This window comes from Salvelinus alpinus, chromosome 27 (assembly GCF_045679555.1).
Source record: "Salvelinus alpinus chromosome 27, SLU_Salpinus.1, whole genome shotgun sequence".
NCBI classification, from domain to species: domain Eukaryota; kingdom Metazoa; phylum Chordata; class Actinopteri; order Salmoniformes; family Salmonidae; genus Salvelinus; species Salvelinus alpinus.
The window spans coordinates 47,709,819-47,723,351 of NC_092112.1; the positions used below are offsets into that span (position 1 = coordinate 47,709,819).

The 13,533-nt window shown below is 42.6% G+C and overlaps 1 protein-coding gene across 2 annotated transcripts; it reads left to right on the forward strand.

The window, feature by feature from the left end:
• The first annotated feature begins 6,679 nt into the window (after positions 1-6,679).
• On the forward strand, positions 6,680-11,370 carry LOC139556670 (sestrin-1-like). 2 transcript variants are annotated; one of them, XM_071370904.1, is made up of 9 exons: positions 6,680-6,912; positions 7,869-7,934; positions 8,198-8,287; positions 8,383-8,565; positions 8,830-9,069; positions 9,228-9,479; positions 9,677-9,867; positions 10,060-10,204; positions 10,336-11,370. In XM_071370904.1, the coding sequence occupies exons 1-9, from the start codon at positions 6,811-6,813 to the stop codon at positions 10,420-10,422; spliced, it is 1,356 nt and encodes a 451-aa protein (XP_071227005.1). In that variant the 5' UTR covers positions 6,680-6,810; the 3' UTR covers positions 10,423-11,370. The 2 variants fall into 2 exon arrangements, with proteins under 2 accessions (XP_071227005.1, XP_071227004.1); XM_071370903.1 differs by having other exon boundaries at positions 6,681-6,912; positions 8,087-8,287.
• Positions 11,371-13,533: the final 2,163 nt, after the last annotated feature.

Genomic DNA, 13,533 nt, shown 5'->3' on the forward strand with positions numbered 1-13,533 from the left:
TCAATTCTAAACAACATGCAAAGACTGAGAGAAACAAAATCACATAAGGAATATACATGCTGCAAACAGTACACTGTTGATTTGGGGAAGAGATATAGGTTGTTTTTGTGAAACCGCTCTGGGTCAAGCTGCGGCATTTGGTTTCGTGTCCACAGTGAGAATAGAAATCTACTTGTTACTCACCCACGCACACACACCAACACACATGCACTTACATACACACTTGCACTCAAAACAGCTCTTAAAAACTTGATGGCACAATTTGTTTGTAAAGTGAAAAGTTAGTCAAACTCTATTATATAGACCAGATATGCTACAACTTCATGCTCTAGCAAAACCTTTAATTCTCTTTTTTCCCCAGAGGAACAAGAGAGGGAGAGTGAGAAAAAAGATTGGACTCTGTAACTGTTGTTCTAGCCTGTGATTGGTGGTAGCCTGTTGCTAGGCGTATGTCATTGTGAGGGTAGAAGTTTTTTGCTTCCTCTCTCTGCAAAGTGATAGGTCAGGTTTGAACTGGTTAGGAGGACTTCTACCGCTTGTTGAACATCCCCACAGTTTTGTGGTTTTCTTTGGCTCTCCGTTCTCTTCTCTTCTAATTGCATGTGGAAAACACTGCAGCCACTTCTGGGGCACATACTTTACAGCATTAACTTTGGCTTCCTCTCTCTCTTTTTCTCTATTTTTAATCCCTTTGACTTTTATCCTCCTTTTTACGGGTAACAGCAGCTGAAATGTTTTCGCAGTAAAACAATAAGTACATTTCCTTCACTTTTTTCAAACTTTTTTTTCTTCTGGCCCACTCAAATCTCCATTACTTTTATCCTGTCCATAAAAATACTAATCACAAAGAAGTTGCATTGATGTGATAGAGATCTGTTAGTAAACTATTTACTAACATACTCCTCTCAAACCCCAAAATCTCATTTGTATAGATAATCTGTTGATATCCGGTCCATACCTACCATTGTTTCAGTCTTATCTGTAGAATGTATTCCCAGTCAGTTGTAACAATAGGATATCATTGTGTGTGGGTGGTTTGTGCATCATCAGTTAGACCGCTCATTCAGACTCAATAAAGAGAGGGTTCTCTGGAGACCCAAGTAATTTAACAAGGCCCCTATTCCTAATACCGCAGCACTAATGGCATGGCTCATATACCATGTCAATCCGGTTAGTTCAGGAGTCCAAAAGTCCTTCGAAAAGAACGGCTAAATGAATGTGGTCAGTTCCAAACTGAGTTTGATCTGACGAAATTAAAGAAGAGTTAACTCCAACTCTACTGTCCAATCCCTCTATCCCTTCCTCTGATGCTCACCATCTGCACTGTGAGAACCGTCTCGAGAAGGATCCCTGCAGGATCTCCACTAGCCTCCCACTGCAGTGTAATTAATCATCATGATGTTATCATAACCCACTCTTACCCCTGCCCCACCCGCACTGGGCTTGGCTGGCATGTGTACAGCAAAGCCCCAAGAGTGTCTGCTGGGTGGTGGTGATGTGTACGCCCGTGACAATAGTGTTTGGCCCTGTCCTCTGTCCGGGGGGCTGGGGGCCAGTCGGGTTCCTGACCTAGCCTAGCGCTTTTATGTGAAAAGATGGTGTCGTAAACCGAACGCTGACCAGGCCTCTTCTGCTCTGCAACTTTGCTGAGCCATGGGGCTCACATACACACAGTGCTCACTGTGCTACTCTGGGCTATTGCGGCTGGGAAATGGCAGAGTGCTGACTCCAGACCCAGCGCATGTTTACCATGACTCCCACCCCTCTCTGGGGATAACAGGGAGGGGGATAGAGGGAGGGGGGCATTATCACACAATGAACCTGCTGAATGGTGTGCTATCTATCAGCCAGGGGACTGACTTGCAGCCAGCCAGTGCCAAATCAACCAGGAAGCCAGGCCCTTAAACAGAGTATTGAATTGGAGCTTGGATCGGGCTCCCTTACACCACCACCTCCTTGTTACCTAATATAACTTGTTTGTCAGGTTTTTATTTGGTTCTTCCCCCTGCCCACCACCCCCCTCCCCAAACCCACCTCCACCCCCGCCTTGATTTTATTATTAGATAGACTTAATATGCCAGTGGAATTATATAACATGCTTGTAAAGAGGTTGTCGTCATCTCAGACATGGAACACACATGACTCACTCAGGCCTGCCTAGCTGGCTGTGCTGCAGCAATAAGCAATTATCCCAATTATGCATATGCTATTTACCACACTAATTTATAAGACAATTAGACAGATATTTAGATTTCATACCACTGCAAGAATTTTTTGAGTATTCATACTTAACCTCCTTTTCATGCTCCTACCATCTGACCAAACCGCATTATGAATTACTCACAAATGACTTTTGTTATTTTTTATTCAGGGTACAATACAGTAAAAACAGCAACACAGGTGGCTGGTGACATCATCCAGGCTGTATCTATATTGACAGGCTCTATGATAGAGCCAGAGAGGGAACCTGTCACATTCGTCGTAATGAGGAGACCAAGGCGCAGTGTGATATGCATACATTCTTCTTTTAATGAAGAAAAAAACACTACACAAAGTAACAAAGTAACAAAACGACTGTGAAGCTATATAAAACGAGTGCTGACAGGCAACTACAAATAGACAAGAACCCACGAAACCAAAAGGGAAAATGGCAACCTAAATAGGATCCCCAATCAGAGACAACGATAAACAGCTGCCTCTGATTGGGAACCAATTCAGGTCACCATAGACCTACAATTACCGAGACTTACAAAAGAAACCTAGATCTACAAAAACCCTAGACAAGTCAAAAACAAGCATACCCACCCTCGTCACACCCTGACCTGACCAAAATAATAAAGAAAACATAGATAACTAAGGTCAGGGCGTGACAGAACCATTGCCTGTCTTATCTAGACTTCCTGTTAGGTTTGTTTGAGGTGCTATACCGCCTGTCTGATTGGTTTAGGCCTGGGCTGCTTTATCTGAGCTCTGATAGTCTAAAGGCTTCCGCATGCTTCCCATCCGAAACAGTTCAGAAAAGTTGGTGCATATATTATGACTAGGTTTTTTGACGTTTTTATTTGTTTTGGTCTTCGGCAAGTTTTTTTTCCGACTGTTCATGCACACAAATGTTTTTCTTTTTGCAAGCTGAATTTTGGTAGCCGAAGTCTATGCACCTTCGTCGGTCAGTGGTCAACAGTAGTGAACTCGTTTTCATGCAAATTTTTTCACTTGAGAAATACTCCACCAAACATCTTAGTTAGATGTAAAATTGCGCGACTAAGATCTCGTTATCTTAGATTACACTTCCTCACAATAGTCTGAATTATACTGGCTACGGCGTCTCAAGATGGACAAATAGTACTAGAGTTCGACCGATCGGCATTGGCCGATTAATTAGGGCCAATTTCAAGTTTTCATAACAATCAGTTTTCTGCATTTTTGGATGCAGATTATGGCCGATTACATTGCAATCCATGAGGAGACTGCGTGGCAGGCTGACCACCTGTTACGCGAGTGCAGCAAGGAGCCAAGGTAAGTTGCTAGCTAGCATTAAACATATCTTATAAAAAACAATCCATCTTAACATAATCACTAGTTAACTACACATGGTTGATGATATTACTAGTTTAACTAGCTTGTCCTGCGTTGCATATAATCAATGCGGTGCCTGTTAATTTATCATCGAATCACAGCCTACTTCGCCAAACGGGTGATGATTTAACAAAAGTGCATTCGTGTCAGGGTATATGCAGTTGTTTGGGCCGCCTGGCTTATTGCGAACTGTGTGAAGACCATTTCTTCCTAACAAAGACCGTAATTAATTTGCCAGAATTTTACATAATTATGACATAACATTGAAGGTTGTGCAATGTAACAGCAATATTTAGACTTAGGGTTGCCACCCGTTCGATAAAATACAGAACGGTTCCGTATTTCACTGAAAGAATAAACATTTTGTTTTCGAAATGATAGTTTGCGGATTTGACCATATTAATGACCTATGGCTCATATTTTTGTGTGTTTATTATATTATAATTAAGTCTATGATTTGATATTTGATAGAGCAGTCTGACTGAGTGGTGGTAGGCAGCAGCAGGCTCGTAAGCATTCATTCAAACAGCACTTTCCTGCGTTTGCCAGCAGCTCATAGCAATGCTTAGCAAGCTCTGTTTATGACTTCAAGCCTATCAACTCCCGAGATTAGGCTGGCAATATTATAGTGCCTATAAGAACATCCAATAGTCAAAGGTATATGAAATACAAATGGTATAGAGAGAAATAGTCTTATAATTCCTATAATAACTACAACCTGAAAATTCTTAACTGGGAATATTGAAGACTCATGTTAAAAGGAACCACCAGCTTTCATATGTTCTCATGTTCTGAGCAAGGAACTTAAACGTTAGCTTTTTTACATGACACATATTGCACTTTTACTTTCTTCTCTAACACTGTGTTTTTGCCTTATTTAAACCAAAATGAACATGTTTCATTATTTATTTGAGACTAAATTGATTTTATTTATGTATTATATTAAGTTAAAATAAAAGTGTTCATTCAGTATTGTTGTAATTGTCATTATTACAAATATATATTTAAAAAATCGTCCGATTATTCGGTAACGGCTTTTTTTGGTCCTCCAAGAATCGGTATCGGCGTTGAAAAATCATAACCGGTCAACCTCTAAACAGTACTATTGCCGCTCATTTTTCAAGCGAAGGTCTTTTATGGGAGTATGTGATCACGGGTTCGGGTTCACCTAGCCAAACTCAGCTAGGTTGCAACCGAACCGAAGCATGTTGAAGTCATAATACCCCCACACCAGTGGGCCACTAGTGTATTATGTTGATGCAGGCTTTAATGTTATTGTGTTTCCATCAGGAGTGTGACACTAAAGACTTGTGGCGAGCATAATCAACAACCTCTGTATCATTCAAGACTGTTGCTTCGTGTGAAGGTGTTAAAGTTCACAGTTAGCCATGGTTAAGTAAATGCAGGTGGAAAAGTAGCCTTACTTGGCTCCAAGTTAAGCCTCATCCCCACCAGATGCATAAAACTCTTTGTATTCCGGCTGAAGTCATTCATTGCCAATGGAGCAGTCCACAACGCTACGTTGGGAGTGCCTCACTAAGCTGCGGTGCATTCTGTGTACTGTATGCATTGCTTACCGTGTGTCGGTACAAATGGAGTTACACACACTAGCTTTTAGCTAGTTGAAAAGCGAAGTACATGTGCGTTAAGTACGGAAAATGTGGGCTAGACGTCCAGCAAAACAAAACGCATATGCATCTGGTGGACATCAGGTATTAGAGCAGGTCCGCTGGACCCATGGCCCAGTGAGACAGAGGCGCCGGCCCGCATAGATGGAAACAAAAAAGTCTGAGCCTTTTGGGTAAAACACTGGGTTAAGTCCTCAATTGAAATGCACCATAAGCAGGGATTCATTTCAGGTTGTTTGTACACCTGCTGTGTCCTGTCCTGTCTTGCAGGACCAGATATCCTACTGTGCCATAATAATATACGCCACCGCAGAGCGTCGGTAGGCCACCTTGTTTACAGCGGTGATGCTGGCCTAGGAGACATGACCACATTGGACTCAAGTTTTCACAGAGAAAAGAACTTGCTGCTGCTTGCTGAATAATCTTGTATCGGTAGTTGTTTTCAATGCACATGACTGAGATGAGAACATAGACAGCTGGTGCATGTAAACATTAGTGTAGTGGGTCATTGTGGTGGGAAAGGGTGAAAAATAAACGTGCAAAAAAAAAGCAAAGTGAACGACATGTTTGTCATAATTGATTGATTTAGATAATTTGCCTAATAAACAAATCCCCATGAAAATCTGTCACTTTAAACTAGTGATTGCATGGGCTGCGTCTCAATATACCAACTTGAAGGTAACCCATCCAAACGAATGGAAGTATGGAGGTAGTTTTGTGCCAACAAATATAAGCGATTAAATACATGTCCAAAACAACCACAAATACTTCCTGAGCTTTCTTACATCTCCTAGATATAGGGCCTGAATGTAATAAAGACATATTAAGGCAGCTGGTCAAAGGGACCTCTTAAAATCTCTGAAAGTCTACGCCGTTGGGGGAGTTAACTAGGTTAACATATGGAATTGTTTTAAGATGGTCATACCATTGACCATTTAGCTATTTGATCTAGAATAAAATGTAGAATTTGGCCCTATATCTAGGATATGTAAGAAAGCTCAGGAAATATTTGTTGTTTTGGACATGTATTTAATCCCTTATATTTGTTGGCACAAAACTACCTCCATACTTCCATTCGTTTGTATGGGTTACCTTCAAGTTGGTTATTGAGACGCAGCCCATACAATCTCTAGTTTAAATCGACGGATTTTCATAGGGATTTGTTTATTAGGTTACTTAGATAGACTCTTAAGATGAATGCACACATTGCGCGCTGCAGAGTGATGGTGTCATTCGATATCCATCGCCATGATCAATGGCAGAAGCAAGGAACAAAATTAGATACTTGATTGATTATGTTTTCCTGGGGGTTGGCTCGCTCTGCGTTCACGTTTTAGACCCTCTCTCCGCACGGCCCACTCCTATTTCTCCGTCCTCTTATACCTCATTGGATGAATGGAGGTTGTTTTCGCCTTTCGATTGGCTGTTGCGCACTTCACTCAACTAGGGCTCAGTTTATTTACAGTGTGTGTGCTGAGGTCGAACGGTATTCTGCTGTAGGGCTGCAACAACTGACAATTGAGCACTTTACCCTCATGAAACAAAGCGAGAACGGAACCATCAATTTAAATATACCTGAAACACAAGATCGCACTGAAGACACATTATGAGGCACGCAACTGCAGCAACAGAAACCATGGAAAATAATTCATTTACAGGAACATACTTATATAAAATATGCACTCATTGTGAACGGCTAAGCAAAAAGGTAAGAGGAAAGGAAAATAAGTGGCAAATGTTTTTGACAGTGAATGCATGTTTTTAAAACTCCGTGCACCGTCGTTGTGGAATTTTAAATTATTCATTTTTGACAAGTTCACGTCCCTTTAGACACTTTGTTTTGTGGCTGCGAGCGAAGGAACTGCAGTGCAGTCTTTTCTTTTGTGTCCAACCTTGTTTACGCGTTTGAGGAGTTAGCATTGCTTGTCAATGCTTTACATTTCTTCTCCTGCTTTGTCATCATATTGTCAACTCTGCTATTTCGTATATGCTCTTAGCAACACTTTTCGCTTGGTGTCTTTGAATGCAAGACCGTGTTGTCGCTGTCGAGCAATCTTTGGCCCCGAGTTCTTCTAAGACTAGGTAATTCATTCTACTACTTCATTGCTCTGCGCAGAGGGACAGGAGCTATCTATGGAGCCCCCAGGGAACATGCGATCAGCGACATCTTAAAGTTGGCTGTTTTAATGTGATGTCAATCGTGTCTTGAATTTGTTCCTTTTAATAACATAATTTGACTATGCAAACCTTCCCGAATAATTGTCAAATAATGTATTAATTAGGGTATTAAATGTGTTTCAAACTGCAAGTGGTTTTAAATAGCAGCCGCACGCATGATACATTGTATCTATCAAGTGTTTGATTTGTGTATTTTGACACGTCGCATTTCTAGAGACTACTGTTATGGCAGCTTGCTACAGCGAAATTGTGAACAAAATGAGTTGGATTTCTCTTTTGCATAGGCTGTGCATGCAATGCTCCAACCTGACTGTAGAGTGAATATGTGATCTAGTGGAGAGAGTGAGAGATGTCTTGCAGAAGGCCGTATAATATTACTCAGTCAGGGCTCGCAGCCAAAATGGTACTAAACAGCATTTAGGGTTTTCGCATGATGTTGCATTTGGTTCTTGCAGAACAATGTGTTTCTGTACTCTTAACTTGTAGGACGTAGGAGTTCGGATCCCAAGACCACTGGGAAATGGACCAAGTAGATTTATCCCTGAAAAAGAGGTAAGGAGAACAACTTCATTTACACCACAGGATTTTCTATACTTGTGCAAATGATTACACCTTTTAACTTACCTTTACAATACATTAAAATGCCATATTATATCAATATGTGATTGAGAGTAAAAATGTATTCACTGGCTCTGTGGCACCAGATACTTCAAGTCAGTAAAGTAGATCCGAGGGTGCAATCGATATTTGAGGACGCATTTGCTGCACTGGGTCGTCTTGACAACATCTCCTTGGTGATGGGCTTCCACCCACAGTACCTGGAGAGTTTCCTGAGAACACAGCATTACCTACTGCAGATGGATGGGCCCTTATCCCTGCACTACCGCCACTACATAGGCATCATGGTGAGGCCCCTTAAGCCCTACTCTAAACTCTGCAGTGGCTTTACCATGGTAGTGTAGAGTCTCGCAACTCTCTCCTTCCCCTGCTTCCCTCCCAGGCTGCGGCCAGACACCAGTGCTCCTACCTGGTCAACCTCCACGTCAACGACTTCCTCCAGGTGGGAGGGGACCCCAAGTGGCTGAATGGCCTGGACGGAGCCCCACAGAAGCTGCAGGCTCTTGGGGAGCTCAACAAGATCCTGGCCCACCGGCCCTGGCTTCTTACCAAGGCACACATTGAGGTAGGCAGCTGGGGCTGGACCTGTGACACACACACACACACACACACAGGACTGGACAAAGGGATAGGTTAGGGTTATGTAACAGACTGAGATCATGGGTGGCGGCACACCGGAGTGATGCGGCTGTTACTTGGCAGGGTTAGTTATATGAAAGCGGGAGGAATGGGCAGAGATGGAAGGGTAGAAATTGAGAGACAGGAAAATAAGATTCCATCCAAAGGAAACTACTGATTGACTGACACTTCAACTCTCTGGTCTCCCCAGCACCTGCTGAAGGCTGAAGAACACAGCTGGTCCCTGGCTGAGCTGATCCATGCTGTGGTGCTCCTCACACACTACCACTCCCTGGCATCCTTTAGCTTCGGCTGTGGCATCACCCCTGAGATCCACAGTGATGGTGGGCACACCTTCAGATCTCTCTCCCTCAGCCAGTACTGTGTCTGCGACATCGCCAATGGCAATGGGCACGGCAACGACCTGGAGGAAAGGAGAGGCAGCCATCAGGTGCGAGGATGGTGCATTTATGTGTGTGTGAGAAAGTGAAGCTGAGGGTTTGTTAGTTACTGGCTTTGACAAAGATGTGGTTGTGAGTTGAGTGGCTCTTGTGGTTGTGGTCACCCTATGTATGCCCTGACCCAGAACGTGTTTGTGTTCCTGTCTAGGTGTCTGGTGAGGTGGAGGTGCTGATGGAGAGAATGAGGCAGCTGCAGGAGTGTCGTGATGAAGAGGAAGCCAGTCAGGAGGAGATGGCCACACGCTTCGAGAGGGAGAAGACCGAGAGCATGCTGGTGGCCACGGCAGAGGACGAGGAGTGTGTGCAGTCAAGAGACGTGTCCAGGCACTTTGAAGACCCCAGCTACGGCTACAAGGACTTTTCCAGGAGAGGAGAACATGTACCCACCTTCAGAGTGCAGGTATATAACGCTCACACACACAACTTCACTTACGGAGAAACAGAGAGGGATGGAAAGAGGCATTTGAAAGGAGAGAGAAAGTGAAGTGGTTTCTCAATATCTTCAAGTGCAACATTTTCTAAATGTAATCTATCTGATTGACCAATTGATATCCAGACATTGTGATTAGCGCTTTCCTCTTTTCTCCTCTCTTCCAGGACTACAGTTGGGAGGACCACGGCTACTCCCTTGTGAACCGTCTGTACCCTGATGTTGGTCAGCTGCTGGATGAGAAGTTCCAGATGGCCTACAACCTGACCTACAACACCATGGCCATGCACAAAGACGTGGACACCTCCATGCTCCGCAGGGCTATCTGGAACTACATCCACTGCATGTTCGGCATCAGGTACGCCACCCACTGGCACAATACAAATTGATTTATTCCAAGATGACATATGCTAGATTCAATGAAAATATTATGTTTTAATACATTGACAAAGTGCATTCATTTTGGGCAGTAATGTACTTCAGTAAAGAAATAACTGTATTCATCAGTAGCTGTAACAGATCTCCCTCTGTGTGTGTGTGTGTGTCTCAGGTATGATGACTATGACTATGGGGAGATTAACCAGCTGTTAGACCGCAGCTTTAAGGTCTACATTAAGACCATGGTGTGCAGCCCGGAGAAAACCACCAAACGAATGTATGAGAGCTTCTGGAGGCAGTTCCAGCACTCCGAGAAGGTGAAGGAACAACTTATTTTACTTATTTGTCCTTGGGTTTCTATTGGTAGCATTTAAAGTTTCTAGGTTTCTCATAGCTCTTGAGCTGAGTGACTGGAGCCGTGTTGTAACGCTTCCTTTCCCTTTCCCAGGTCCATGTAAATCTGCTTCTCATGGAAGCGCGCATGCAGGCAGAACTGCTCTACGCTCTGAGAGCGATCACCTGCTACATGACATGAAGTGCTTTTGGCGTTTATCGTTGTATTTTACTGTCGTTGTTGCTCTCGTTGGACACCTTTTTATAATAAAAAAAACCAATGGGGGGGGGAAACAGAAAATGGGAAGGGACAGAAAGGAGCCCCGCTCGTCATGACGAAGCTCGTCCTTGTGATGGATGGAATGTAGAAAGATGAATGGAACAAAAGAGAGAGAATGGGGGTTAGGGAGCAAAATAAATGACTGCAAAAAATAATAATCTGAACCCATTTGTGGAAAGATGAGCTTTGTTGGTCCTTTTTGCTCGCATTGCCAAAACTCACCATGAGGGGGCAGCCTAGAGAAGACTCCCTCTGTCAGGAGTGTGTGGCCAACCTTCCAGTATTCCAATACATCTCAGTGGATGATGTCACTGAAATCTCCTTATAGTGTGAAAAACCCACAGCAATTCTCCAGAAAGAAGAGCAGTACACCAGTCTACACTCAATGTAATCATAGTTTTTTTGGGGGGGGGGTTGTATTAAGAGAAGTTATCATGGGGTTGATGATATTGCTGTAACTGAAGGTTATGAAATCATTATTTGGGCTGTGTGATAGTTTGCCTGATTTTTATATCAGACGGCAGTGTTCAGAGGTGCTGCCTGATACTGCTGCTTCTGTAAGCATGGGGTCATATTGACCCCACACCCTAACCATCCTAAACTGTTTGTGTAAGCTAACCCAAGGAGTGTGTGTGAGAAAGGTGTTGGGGAAAAACTAAAAAAAGAACACTGTCTGAGACCTATTCAGTTTGATTGTAAATATGAGAGGCTCTCTGTGACAAGTATTGTGTGTGACTCCGTGTGTTTTATAAAAAATGTTGGGATTTCAAGTGTAAAAAAAAAAAAGGCCAGGCACTCTGGTGACTGTTATATCGAACTTTTGTTTCTGTTAGAAACTTTGTCCTGTAAGGAAAAAAGACAAGCTAAAAATAAAGTAAAAAATAAAAACTGGTCTTCTAGGGGATTAGCTTCCGGTTGTCATAAAGATGACCTGTCTGTCTTCCACATTCACCCTTTGACCCTGGCCTGGTCATCATAACACCTTCAAAGCTTTGGATTTTGAGTTTTACCAGTACATGCCTCTTCTGTTTTCTCTATCACATTAAGAAGTGCTCTTTGGCAAGCAAGCAGAATGACTCTTTATTTCTCTGGGTCGCTTGGCTTCCCTTCGTAGGGAGCCTGGTTGGTCCTCACTGGACCGACGCTATGCTTGTTTCCTCTGTGGAAGCCTAACCAGTGCAAAAGCAGCCCTTTTATTTTTTTTAAGACGATGGCAGACCCTCCACTGTTTTTATTTCTGTTGACTGAAAACAAGTGAAGTACTGCATTCTTCTGAGGGTGGGTTGAGACAGTTGATTGTTTGATAAGATGATTATGGCATGGTACATTATTTGGAGGTGGTAGGAAGTCGAGGTTTCATACTTCTGACTGTCAGACACTTTTTATTAAAGAAATTAAATATAAACGTATTGTATCATTTTCTAGTTTTCTCCCTAAAACTGTTTTTGCTGCATCAATGTTCACTCATTACATAACATAGGTACATTTTGAATCATTCATGCAACAAACCCACCAAATTGTAGTCACAGCACATGTATTATCTGCAAGCTGAACAATGGATATCTACTCTCCCAATGATATAGGAAAACATTTGGCTATAACAGATACATTTTGCACATGTTAATGCAATAATGGCTCCCACACAATGAAATGTTTCGTACAACAGTGTTAAGACTTGGGTGTATTTGGGTGTATACGAGTCCAAATCCCAGCAGTGTTTCAGTTTCCTGTGTTGAGTCGGTCCTCCCATTCACACTACACTGAACTCAGTGGTTTGCTTGTGTTGTTACGACCCAAACAGAACCACAAATGGTCCTTCCTTGTCCATGTGTGGTCGAGTCACAGTTGGATGTTCCTCCCACAACTGTTGTGCTAAAACATTTTAACTTGTCTGTAATGTGCATTGAGATAAGAGACAGAGGGTGACTTGGTCCATTCAATCACCAGCAGTGTGTCTCTACTGAACTGCCTCTATTTTTGACTGACTCATTTCCCTATGACAATCTGAAAAAGGATGAGACTAAACAAATGATGCTCTTAACATAATGATCAGCCAGCTACCTGTTTCATATCAACCCAGACAGACAGGCATCTATCATGTGGAGAACAATGTTTGTCATTGAATATGCCTGATGAAACGCTATTGGGTTGTCTTGTGTGATGTCACTGAACGCTTTCATTTTGTATAGTAGGACAAGGAAGTGGGGAACTGAAGGTTTTTTACAGAAGTGCCGTTTTTTTAATTTCTTAATGTGATTTGAAAACGCTGTCACTTTGCAGCAGCACTGCCTGGTCCATATTTGTGTAACAATAAAGGCTTTGAGGAGAATGTTTACAATACTTTTCTGTTTTGTTTGTGTACAGCGGTTCAGATTTAGGGCTCTATTCTATTTACCACTCTATTAGATCCACTTTAGCTGACATATTAATAATTTATTCAATTTATATAGAGCTGTTCATTTCAAAGCGCGGTAACGCAACATTAAAAAAAATCAATTTAAAAAACACATGACTTGATCGACGGTCAAGAGCCTGAAGGATGAGAAAGTTCAGTGCTTGAGTGAGGTGAAATGGGAGACACGAGAGCATAGCGGTTGTTTTGGCGGTGAAACTGCGTTAGAGCTGTCAAATCCACAAGCGTCTCCTGGAATTATACCTGAAGTGGACGTTGCCATTAGCTACACGGAGTCGATTTAAGAGAAATCCCATGCAGCCTTGTTAATATAAAGTTCAAAAACTGGAATGTGAGATGTAATCTACATCTCGATTGGGCTGATAGAAATCCTTATTTAATTTAATCAATTTATGCCTCATTAGTTCTATATAGCATATACTTTCTTGTTCTGAACTTCTAACGCAAGTGGGACGGGTGTGGCTTCGCAACATTGATCAGGAGCAGCTGCTCACAGATTTGACAACTCCAACGCAGTTACACCTCCGACACCGCAAAAACATCAGCTACGTGGGTGTCGGATATCGCCGGTTAACGCTTGATCTGATTAAATCTAGGTCGAGCAATGTCTTAACCAGCCA

What these genes read in the sequence shown, in the direction of transcription:
- LOC139556670 (XM_071370903.1), top strand. Translation starts at nt 6,811, where the DNA reads ATGAGGCACGCAACTGCAGCAACAGAAACCATGGAAAATAATTCATTT. An exon ending in AAAGGAGAGGCAGCCATCAG is followed by an intron (nt 9,070 to 9,227) that starts GTGCGAGGATGG and finishes GTTCCTGTCTAG; the next exon opens with GTGTCTGGTGAGGTGGAGGT. An exon ending in AGTTCCAGCACTCCGAGAAG is followed by an intron (nt 10,205 to 10,335) that starts GTGAAGGAACAA and finishes TCCCTTTCCCAG; the next exon opens with GTCCATGTAAATCTGCTTCT.